At 35.9% G+C, this 12,570-nt stretch overlaps 1 protein-coding gene across 1 annotated transcript in view; it reads right to left on the reverse strand.

Annotated features, from left to right (window-relative positions):
• Nucleotides 1-5,800: 5,800 nt before the first annotated feature.
• Slc38a11 (solute carrier family 38 member 11) overlaps nt 5,801-12,570 on the reverse strand; it is a 47,712-nt gene continuing 40,942 nt past the window's right edge. Inside the window, exon 12 of the mRNA XM_074069546.1 lies at nt 5,801-6,545. Coding sequence (XP_073925647.1) covers nt 6,252-6,545 — 294 coding nt within the window. The 3' untranslated portion in view covers nt 5,801-6,251. The remainder of the gene's footprint in view (nt 6,546-12,570) is intronic.

Below are 12,570 nucleotides of genomic sequence, written 5' to 3' on the forward strand. Positions count from 1 at the left end.
AAAAGAATGTCAGAAGAATTTGTAAAAATTATGGGGTTTAAGATCTAATTTAACCAGATTACCTGGAAACAAGGAAGGGGTCCTCAGCTGACATTTAGGTTATCCATATAAAATTATTTATTCCTAGGAAATATTCTACCTGAACCTAAAATTTTTAAACGCTTATTTTCTTCTTTAAAGGTCTACTTTGAAAGGTCAGACTGTTTTCTAGAATGGAGGACACCTTACAAGGTGTTCCTACAGTCAAACAGCCCTTTCTACAAAACCCTGGGGTTTTCTAAACTCTATCTTTCTCAGTGTTTAAACTTATTTCCTTCACTTATCTATTCTTACAGCTTTAAAAAAAATCTAAAGTCATTTTGAAATGATTTGAAACAGAGAACATGAAACCCAAAGACACATTACTTCATTTTTAGTCTGTCTATATCTTTTACAGAGAAGAACAGTAATTAAAAGGTATAGCTTAGAAAATTATTTTCAAGACGTTACAAACATGCACAAATTATGTAAGAAAAGTCAGAAATTACCCAAAGGCTGCCTTTTTGGGCTAAAACATTTTGTACTTTTTCTTAGAAGATATTTACTATTTTCTTTCCCAGAACCTAAAGAATTGAACAATGCTGCTATTTGATGGGAGTTGACTCTAAGGAGTCTGAACTGAATTCCTTCCTCAGGAACTGGTCTTGACTATCCGCTGGCAAAACAAAATTTTTTTTAAAAAATGACAAATACTTAGCTGCCACTGTGCCTGGGAAATAAAATTTCCAGTCTTTCACATTTTAAACTGCAAACAGATGTTACTTGAGGTGTCGTTCTTAAATTGTTCCTTCTTTGTTCGTCGGCCACCTCTTTTCAGAGCTGAATTACTGAGCAGCCTGCTGAGGTTAAGCAAGGTTATAACTGTTCCTAGACCTTAAGCACAGTTTGCTTTAAAGTTTTGACTTTATTTCTTGAGAATAAATATTAAATAAAGGGATTAATATAAGTTTTTCTTGTGGGAAATAAATTTAAATATGTGTTAGGTAAATTCAAGCTGTTAAATATTTATTGATCATCACCAATGAGAAAAAAATAAGAGCAAATAAATATGGCATGGACTTAGGTCTCAAGGAGCTTATGACTAAGAAAGATGTAAGTAATGTTCATTTAGCAAGTGAAAGATAGAGGAGCTGATGAGTATGTACTTGAGTCATTTAAAAAAATTAATTGTATAATTTCTCTGACAGTTCAATGCAGAGTAAAACAAAGCAAAAATAATTATCTAAACTAGTTGTTGGGTAAATGACTATTTTACATTAAGCTGCTGGAAAAAATCCAATAAAATATTTTGGATAATTAACTGATTTCTCTCTTATATCATTCCAAGGCACTGTGCCATGGGCTATAAAGAATTAAAAGAGCACATTTAAATTACATTCTCTGTTCTCATGAAATTTTTAGTGTGGTTGGCTAGACAAGATTCTTCATGCAACATAGCTATAAGAATTCCAGAATTCCAGAGGAGGAACTAGCTTGCAAAGCTAGCACATGGCAAAAACTAGCTTGCAAAGATGGCAAAGATGCCAAAGATGGCACATGGCAAAAACTAGGGGACTAATGGAATTTTGTTGGGGATTTGGGCTATTTCAGATGAAAGAATTGCAAGAATTCAGGGGCAAAGGTGAAAGCTCCACAGAGCACTTTCAATGTGAAGAAATACTTTTGTTATGCTACAATCAAGGGTTCCTTTTTGTAGTCATGGCCAGTTTGGGCCAGACTAGAATGTTGAGGCCACGTTAGGAAAGCTTTGAAAGCAAGTTATGGAATTTTACTTTCCTATAAGCACCAGAGTTTCACAGAAAGCTTTTGAGCAAGCGATATTATCAAAACATTGGTTTAGTAAGGTGATACTTGAAGTTATACACAAATTATCATGGAGGACAGAGAGCCTACAGGCGTAATGCTCAGGCTTGAAGTCATTCATCAGTCTGGGTGTGAGCTGGTAAGAACCCTGAATTGAGTGAGTTTTACACAGACTGAACATTGTTTGTTGGCCAGTTTGTTTTTGTTTTAATGGAACACATACATATTGGTATAAATGAATAATAATACAATGAAAATACCAAAGTTAATCTTTGTTGTCAATGAATAAACATGAATGGTATGAGAAAGTGTCTTATAAAAGAGAGTAGCATTAATTCTTTATCTTCATGATGTTACCAAGAACATTGTTCATAGCTCAGTTTTACTCATATTCCGTTGAGAATTTAGTCCTTAAAAAACTGCATGTACTTTTGAGGAACTGGTGTATCTTCTTCCATCTCATAATCAGGGCTGTAAAGTTCAGGCAGACTTCCCTGAAGGCTGGCAGGCTAGGAACTAGGCTTTCAGTTTAACCACCACAGCTGTGTTGACTTTAGGTTGTAATCTCTGTTTTCCCCTTTGTTCTTAATTATTCTGCCCCTCCCTTCCTGTGTCTTGCTTGTATTTTGTCCTATCCTCTAAACAGATGTCCTCACCTAGTACTTTCTGAAGTCTAACCTTATTAAAATTTGGTCTTTGAACCAGCAGTGTCAGCATCTCTTGGGAACTTTTTAGAAACGCAAATTCTCAGGCTTCACTCTAGAGCACTGAACCAGAATCATTGGGGGCAAGGCCCAGGAATCTGTACTTTTCACGTCTTTCACATAATCTGACACGTGCTCAAGTATGAAAACCACTGATCTAGAGAGTAAGTGTACTCTTGTTTCTCTCCTGGTCTGTGTATTCTCTTGTTCAGGGTTTCTCTTGTCCTCTCTGTAAATTCACTTTGTTATCCAAGTAAATTCTTTTTTTTTTTTTTCAGGCTGGGAATTAGATTTCTTAAAATTTCTGTCTTTTTATTGTTGTGCTGAGTAAATTCTTCATATGCTTTTTAGAATAAGTATATATATATATATTTTGGTGGTGGTGGTGGTACTGAGGTTTAAACTCAGGGTTTGTGGTTGCTAAGTAGGTGCTTTACCACTTGAGGCATGCCACCAGCCTTTTCTTATTTATTTATTTATTTATTTATTTTGCTTTAGTATTTCAGATAGGGTCTTGCATTTTTGCCCAGAGCTGGCCTTGGACCACGATCCCCCATGTCTCCCAGTACGTGGGATCACAGATGTGCAATACTACTTCCGGCTTGTTGGTTAAGTTTGCTAACTTTTGGCCCAGGCTGGCCTCCAACTACAGGCCTCCTTATCTTGGCCTCCTGAGTAGCTGAGATTAAAAGCATTCTTTCATCTGAAATAGCGAGAATAAGTATAACTTCTTAAAGGAGTGTATCCAATTGGTGTTACTAATTATTATTCCACCACAGCCCATCACTGTCCATGAAGCACTTATAGTTACTCTATGTCACTTACTTGTTCATGCTTTGAAAACTCTTGAACTGTGTGGCCACTGGACATAGTCTAGTTAGAAGCCACTTCTCCTTAAAAAAACTGACCAGCCCTGCTTTCTTGAGCAGGGATACAGCAGATATACCAGAAAGAGGCCTGGTTCTACCTAAGAAACATGTCTTTAATTAAGTAAATGTACACAGTATGCCTTCAGCAGAGGACTAGTTGGGAGTTTCTTAGTTGGGTAACCTGGATTCAGACTCCTGGAAATAGTCCCAAGGCAAGGCCAGATACTCATCTGATTTTTGAAAATGGCTCCAGGGAGGGTTGAAATCAAACATTCTAAGTGAAGGGGACAAGAACCCCATTCCTAAATTACATAGATGACATCCAATTTATACTTACCAAAAATGTACTACTAGGAAACACTGTAGAAATTTAAATGTAGTGATAGCCTGAAATACTGGTTTAAATCCTGCAAGTTGCCTTGTTAGAGACAAGGAGTTTCAGTGGAAATCTCAATGGGGATGGAGAGTTATGCTTTATTTTGTCACCATAGTGTTCTGTATTCTTGCAAAATAGATGTGAGTTCCTAAGATTTATTCAGTCACTATTTGAAAGACAAAAATCTATACACCTAATAACTGGGTCAAAGGAAGTCTTGTTCTACAGTTGATTAACAACAAATAAACAAATATTTAGTAGGCATTAAGTCAGCATTCAGTTCCTACCAAGGGCTTTTTACCTACTTGAAAACTCAAAGTTAGCATATCTGAGGCAATACCCAAAGTACAAGGTAACAGATAGTTAAGTACTACATTACCTGATCCTTGAAATTTTTGTAGCTCTTGGTAATTTCATCGCTTGTGACTTTTTTTTTTTTTTAACACCTTGACCCATTCTACTATCTCTTATTTTATGATGAGTATTTTCAAGATAGGACTCTGGAACTATTTTCTTGGGGTAGCTTTGAACCTCCATTCCTCTGATCGTTGCCTCCTGAGTAGCTAAGATTACAGGCGTGAGCCACCAGCAATCTTGTAACTTTAATAACTAGGTGGGATCAGTGTTTCTCAGTTTTGAGTAAGTAAGGATGGACTGCTGCAAAAATTTCTTATGTTTCCTTAATATGGAATGAAAATATTTTTAAATTATTTTACCTAAATATGTGCCAATCTAAAAATAGCCATAAACTGCTTAGACTTAAGACTCAAGCAGGTATAAACATTTTACAAATTAAATACAGAAAAGCAAGACAGTCAACAGAACTTAAATTAATTTAGTAGCATGAATGATGTTTTATTGGAGCAAAAATCACCATTCACAACCTGAGCTGGCTAAGGTACAGGTTTTCTTTGGTATTCTTAAGTCTTTCTTACTATATTGTGTGATGACTCAACTCTCACTACTTGTCTGAAACTACAGTGAACTGTTTTTTATGTACATCCTGTGGGATATTTTTTGTTTGTGAATTGCACAAATTATGTATGAATTAACTCTGTTTGTGATATTTTCTCACAATATAGCAATAATTAATAAGAAACTATGGATGGAAACCTGACTGAAAAATAGGTAAAAAGAAGCAGAATACAAATATTTGATGTAAAATGAAGCCATTCTGATGGTTCTGATTTTCTTTCATTACTTTTTAAAGATTGTCATAGATACAAAAATGTGAAATCCTCATAAGGCTTGTATGGTAGACACAGCTGTGTTCCCAGATCTTCCTAAAGGATGCATGTAGTGCCCCAGCCATCAAGCAGACACCTCGCCTCCAGTTCACACTTCCTTTTGGTGTTGTTCGGCTGCAAAGCCCAAAAGCTCATCCTTCCCCAGGTGCCCACATTCAATGACTGATGGAAGCAGCAGTCCTACAGCGTGGCTATTTCCTCTGAACAGGAACAGCTCTGATGGGCTCCACACTCCCTGTGGAGTGGCCCGGGCCTTGTCATCTTGCATTGCACTTCAATTTCTCATTTCTAATCCTATTTGCCTCTGCCTCTCCCATTGGCTGTGATTCTTAATAATGCCCTGCGTGACAAATTCCATGCAGCATCTGCTTCCGAAGACCCCAGTCAACAAGCGCTTCTAAAATCTCTAAGGACTTAAAACAGTGCCTTGGGTATAGCCTGATTCTTATTATAAACTTCTTGTCTCAAAGTTCAGCTTCTGATTGTATATGCCTGCCAGCACTACAAATTCAACAGGTCAAAATCAGATGCATAACTGATCTTTTAGGCTCATGCTTCAGAACAGTGTGTGTCTGTGTGTGTGTTTAAAAATAGCACAACCATCAAATTCTGGGAGATAATTTTGACTCCTCACATAACTTTCTCTGCACATCCAGTCTATTATTCATTCTTCCTAACACAGGGAGGACTTTGCTCATTTCTCTAGGGATTCTCTTCCCCTAAACAAGGGATACTACTGAAATTATAATAGAGAACTTCTCATTGCTGTTGGGAGAGATATTTTTTAATATCTTTGGTTTTTCTTTTACCTTCAATTGTACAGATTTTTAAAACATTTATTTGCTTCCAATGGACACATACACAAATTTCCAACCCTCAACCACCTACTTATTTTGGAGCAAAATATATTGGCTCACATATTAAATAAAAGTAATGATGTGAAGGGGTGATAGCAAATGCTAGTGGCTTCCCTTTTCTTTCTTCAATTAGCATTACTGTAGTGAAGTCATTAGAACAAAACACTTGTCCTGATTTAAGGTAAAATATATTCTGTTTTCTTTTTTATCTTTTTACATTGCAGTAAAGAGTCAAGAAAAGCAAAACCTGATAGATAACAAAGTGGTAATTTTATAACATACAGATGAACATTTGTGAGTATTATTAGGTGGTTTAGAAGTCTATAAAAGCATGCATACTTTTTTAAGCAATCAGTTCACTGAAAGATACTGATGTTTAAAATGGAAAGTTGTGTTGTCAGTTGAAAATGAGAATCTGAGGTATTGCTAAGGGAGAAATTGTCAGGAAAACAGTAGAACATTTCTTGCCCGTGGGTACAGTCCTGAGGATTTGTGATCGCCATGATGAATCCGAAAACCATCACCACAGCACCAATAGGAAGCATGACACAGGACATAATCTTATCTGCGTGTGTCCTTGGCTCTTCAGAAAGTTTCAGATAACATGCTGATGGAATGATAAAAATCAGTGGAGCTGCACAGAGCACACCCTGGTTGTTGAAGATGAGAAACAAGAAAATGTTACAGGATAGAAGCCTCCTTTGGATATTTTTTTAAAAAACATTTACAAAAGGTATTTTTTATTGCACATGTTAAAAGCTTGATAGATTCATTGAATCAAACAAAAGAAAGAAAAATAATTCTAAGACACTCTTAGAATTCGGTTTTTCTTTCCCAATGGAATATTTACAAATAGAAAAAGTAAAATAGCATAACAGTATGTCAGATTTAAGAACAGATGCTCAGAAAATGACATAGAAAATAAAGTTATGATAAGACTAACTTCTGCTGAACCTGATTGAAATCATCCACTTTTTCAAGCACATCAAGGGGATGTGATTCCTCTACTCTTCATTTAAAATCACTGTGTATCTAGTTAATATGCCTGTCAATACTGAGTGGTCTTTTTGCCATTTGTGTACAATGGGGCCTTTTGGAAAACTGGATGGGCATTTTGTCTTTTTTCTTTACCTGACTTGTATGACAGTAATACCTATCTGTGTGAGAAAGGAAAACTATAGCCTTATGAGCATGTTACATGAAATAGCATTTCTAAATCTTTCAAGTGAAGCTACATATGTTAATTACCCTAGAAAATTGATAACAGATTAGTGACTATAACTTGTTCACCCTTCCCTGCATTAACTATGGATAAACCCAACACAGTTACAGGGAAATATCAGATTGAAAATAACAGGTAGTAGAACTGTCTATTATAAAAATACCAATAGTTAGTGACTTCAAAGGAAAAGAGACTTTCCCCTTGAATAAGAATAATTCTCACTAGAAACTTCCCAAATGATGTAAATGTTAAAATTCAATGGATCTTAGATAATGTATTTTTCTAATTATGTCAAGTGTTATATGTTAAGTAAAACATAGTATCATTAAAATATATTAAAACTTTATGACAAATGTTATTCTCTCAACTCATAAAAGTTTTCTTTTAAAATAATTTTTTTGTGCATATTGGAGGTTTGTAAGGTAATGTTATGGCGTACATATGGATAATAAAGTGGTTATTGTAATGAAGAAAATCTCACAGTTACTTTCCTGTATGACAAAAGTAGCTAAATGTACTTATTTAACAAAATATCAAATATAATATAATTTTATTAACTGTAATCCTTATGTTATACATTCAATTTCTAGACTCATTCATCCTATGTATCTGCTAATTTATTTCCTTTAATCCACACCTATCCATTCCCTCCCTACTCCTTGCCCCTGGTAACCAGTTACATTCTTGTTTGTTTTGTTTTCAGTACTGGAATTTCCACTCAGGGCTTTGTGCTTACTAGGCAGGTGCTGTACCACTTGAGCCAACACCTCTAGCCCTTTTTACTTTGGTTATTTTGGGGATAGAGTCATGCTTTTTGCCCAGACCAACCTGGACCATGATCATCCTATTTTATGCTTCCCATTGTTGTTGGGATGACAGACCCATGCTACCACACCAATTCTGTTGAGATGGAGTCTTGCAAACTTTTTGCCCAAGCTGGCCTGAAACTGTGATCCTCCCTATCTCAGCCTCCCACCTAGTTTGGGATGACAGGCGTATGTCACTGAGCCCAGCTATTGATTGAGATGGACTAACTTTTTCTCTGGCCTGGTCTTGAACTGTGATCCCCCTACTGTCAGCTTTCCAAGTAGCTAGGATTACAAGTGTGAACCACTGGCACCAGGATCACAGTTTTATTCTCTATCTCTGTTTATGTTTCTTTCTTTTAAAGGTAATTCCACATTACATGAGATCATTTAACACTTTTTCTTCCTGTGTCTAGCTTGTTTCAGACACATAAGAGGCAAACAGCAAGATTTCCTTCTTTTTAAAAGGATGAGTACTATTCCATTGCGTACATATGCCACATTTTCTTTATTAATTCGTTATGTAGAAAAATGCTACTGATTTTAAATGTTGAGTTTTTTGTTTGTTTTTTGGTTTTTTATCTTTTTCAGTGGTACTGGGGTTTGAGCTCAAGGCTTTACATTGGTAGGCAAGCACTCTACTACTTGAGCCACTCTACCAGCCCTAAATGTTGATTTTTGGATCCTGCGATGATAGTAAATTCACTTATTACTTCTCACAGTGTTTTCTTTGTGTGTGTGCAGTCTTTGGGGTTTTTTATATACAAGTTCATATCTTCTGCAAATAGAAATAATTTTACATTTTCTTTCCTGACTCAGATGTCTTTTATTTCTTACTGCTTTTGTCTGATTATTCCTGCTGGTACTTCTAGTGCTATGTTGAAAGGAAATGGTGAGAGTGGACATCTCTTCCTTATACTGGATCTTAACTGAAGAGTTTTAGTTATTCCCCATTGATGTTATCTGTGGGTTTTTTGTAGATAACCTTCATTATGTGTAGGAACTTCCCTTCTTCACCTAAACTATTAAAAGTTTTTGTCAAGAAAGGATGTTGAACCCTGTCAAATGCTCATCTCTGTCAATTAAGATGGTCATGTGGTTATCAAGTTTCATTCTGTTAATGTAATATTATTCTCTTAAGCCATATAACTTTAAAAACATATATCCAATTGGTAATGTAATATATGTGTGTGTGAGAGAGTACGTGAGTGTGTGTGTGTGTGTTTGTGTATATGTTTTCATGGTACTGGGGTCTTGCACTTGCTAGGCCAGTGCTCTACCACATTAGCCACACCCCAATTGCTTTAATTATTTTGCAGATGAGGTTTTACATTTCCCCTTAGACTGGGATCCTCATATCCATTGCCTCCCACATTGCTCTGATGACAGGCGTATGCCACTACACTTGGTTTATTGATTCCATAGGGTCTTGCCAACTTTTTGCCCAGGAATGGCCTCAAGCCTCCATCCTCCTAATCTCTACTTCAGTCCTGAGTAGGTGTAATCATAGGCTAATGCATATAATCACTGTGTCTGGCCACAATATAGTATTTGTTTATAATTCAATACAAACTTTCCATAAAATTTTTTCTATATTTCAAAACATTGTGAAAACTTGTAAGTATATAGAAGAATAGTATAATGAAATTCTATGCATTTATCACCTAGAGTGTACAAGCTTTTTGGAGTACTATTGTCATAGATGTTTCCCCAGCATCAATCAAAGCAAACTAAATTTGAGATTGGATGATGTAAAATAACAGGAGATACTAACTGCATTCTAATTAAATGGCAACGTACTTTTGGCATTCACAGCAACTGAATACAAATAAATACCTACAAAGGTACACAATAAACAAAAATTTAGTTGTCCTGTGACTGGAATTAAATGAATTATGAAATCCATCAACTTTGTCACAATACTTGGAATTTACCATGCTTTTTTAAGTTGTGGAAAATACTGCAGGACTCAATCTCAGATCTCTTTGAAGTAAAAATTCTGAAAATGACAAAATAATTCACATCCTGTATACACTAGTGTGTGCATTATCATTTCTTCTCTTTGCAGTAAGAATCTTCGAGGTTAACTCAGCTGGACAGTGGCGTGTGATGGTCCTATGGAGATGCAAACCACCACAAGCTGCTGTCATCAGTCAGATTGCTGGAACTCTTCCAAACCTAACTTTCTGAGCAGGGCAAAGTAATAGGTGTTCTGTTTATGTCCTAATTCTTAAGAGTTGAGAAAGTAACACTTAGAGGGAGAATTAGATAGCTAATGTTTGTACTGGAAGAAGCCCAGTTGATTACGTTGTTTAGATACTAGTGCTTTTTGGATATTTGAAAGCTCAGTTTTGCTAGAGGTTGTTACTAGCAGTCAAGACCACTAGTAAAATGACAGTGCACTTCCACGTGACCTATTCCCTAGAAAGTAGCCCAGCTTATTTAATCTGTTTAATATAGATCTGTTTTGGAATAGTTTTTCAAAGTGGTTGACAAGTCATAAAACTGTAACTGCAAGCTAAGGAGACAGCAAAATAGTATTTTATTTTTAAAGGCAGTTCAGTGCTATCCATTGCTAATAACACAGTTGAGGCCAGAAAAGCCTGCAGTTTGCAATAGGGAAAGAGTAGAGGGTAGTGAAGATATTTACTAATAATACAGATTGGAAAAGTGTCTTAATTCTCTGCCTAAATTGAACTGCCTTAAATGATGCAAGGGAGGTAAACATTAAATAAAAGAATGCTCGGGCATCTTTTAAATTTCTATTGTGTAATCAGTTTAGACTCACAAAATTTATTCCTATACCTTAAAAAAACAAAGCTGTCTCTACCTGAGGAAGTTGCTGGCAACTTGGACAGTGGCTAGCTTGCACTGATGATTCTGTGTTTACATCTGGGCTCTCACTAGGTACTTGGTGAGCTTTCTTCTTTCCAGGCAATCTGCACACAATGCATGTTGGGCTGCTAACTCTGGCCACAGGCACCAGCTGTTTAATTTTTCTCTTTGTACTGCTGTAAGTGGAAACCCATAGGGCCCAATTACTGCAGATTCCTCTTTTCTCTAAGGCAACACCATGCCAGGATGCTGGGCTCTTATTACCAAGAACTGGATTTACATTTGTTTTATTTGAACAAAATGAATCCTTTAAAATTGAGACTGCCTTTGTTTGGAAAACTACTTCAATGTTGTCAACTGTCATGACAATAATGAACTCAAGTAAAATGCCAAATGGGGTTTTAACTTTATTGAATAACCAATATAACCCAAATAATTTATTCTATATCATTTAGCTTTCCTAAATAACATTTTCTCTAATTTTGCAAGATATGATTCTAATATACATCTCATCTGTGGAGGTCATTGTTCAACTTAGTGATAATTCAGAAGCCACAATAGAAAATAACTCCTAAAGTATTATGATTATAAAATAATGAGGCCCAGAACTTAGTCGTTAGCGCCACCTAAGATAAATATTAACTAAAATGAAAGCTACCGATTAAGTTTAAGACAAGAACCTTGTAGTTTCGTGTTATTTTATTGCCAGGTATTTATTTTAACACATCGTTAAATTCTGTTCAAATAATATGTGGATTACTCTTAGCTGTGCTTACAGACAACAATGCACATTTTTTGTTTTGTTTTATTTTTGCAGTGCTAAGGATCCAGGGTCTTGCATATGCTACATAAGCACTCTACCACTCAGCTACATCTCCAGCCTTTGGGTTTTGAGACAGGATCTAGCTGTGTAGACCAGGGTGGCCTCAAACTCACAATTCTCCTGCTTCTGCCCCCTGAGGGCCAGGATTATAGGCATGTACCATCATGCTGAACACCTAGTTTTTTATTTAAAAAATAGATAACAGAGCAGAATCATTTTACATAATTTAACCACTGCCACTTAGGAATTCTCAGAGCATGACAATGGTAAAAAATGTGGGCTCTAGGATCCAAATACCTAGGTTCAAGTCTTGATTATTCCACTTACAAACTAGTGCGACCTCAGATTTTGCATTTAATCGCTGTGCCTCAGTTTCTTCACCTGTGGTGGATTAAGGAAGTTAACGTATGCAATGCACTTAGCATGGTATTGGAACGAAGTACAGCACAGCATGTGCTAATAACTTTGTGTTGCATGGGCCTGGATGTATTAGTTACTGACAGAAATGATGCTCCATTTGGCACCATTAGACATGTAAGTGCCACACAAAAGGGAGTTGACTAAAGACCAAATACACTGTTGTGCATATACAAAGAACTTTATTGATGGAAAAAACTTATATTCTTAAGTGGTCCATAGAGAATGAAGAGTGTGTGTTTTATTAATTCCCACAAAGTGCTTTAAAATTAGCGCCATGATTTTTTGATCTAGTAGGTCATAGTATAATATGCTTCTTTGTGTTGTATATTTATCTACATAAGAAAGTTTTAAAAAATCTAAGAATCTAGAGTCATGTTTTAAATTTTAAAAATAGCTTCCATAGCCAGCACAACTCTTGGCTTTTAAATAGATGTTTACAAAGTATTCTTCTGTGATTATTCCATAATAACTGGGATTCTGTCTTAATCACAAATCATTTTCCATGTAAGTATAATAAGGAATATTTAGTGTGATTATGTGCTTATGATTTTGCTGTACATGCTTCATGG

Source organism: Castor canadensis, chromosome 4 (assembly GCF_047511655.1).
Source record: "Castor canadensis chromosome 4, mCasCan1.hap1v2, whole genome shotgun sequence".
Taxonomy (NCBI): Eukaryota; Metazoa; Chordata; class Mammalia; order Rodentia; family Castoridae; genus Castor; species Castor canadensis.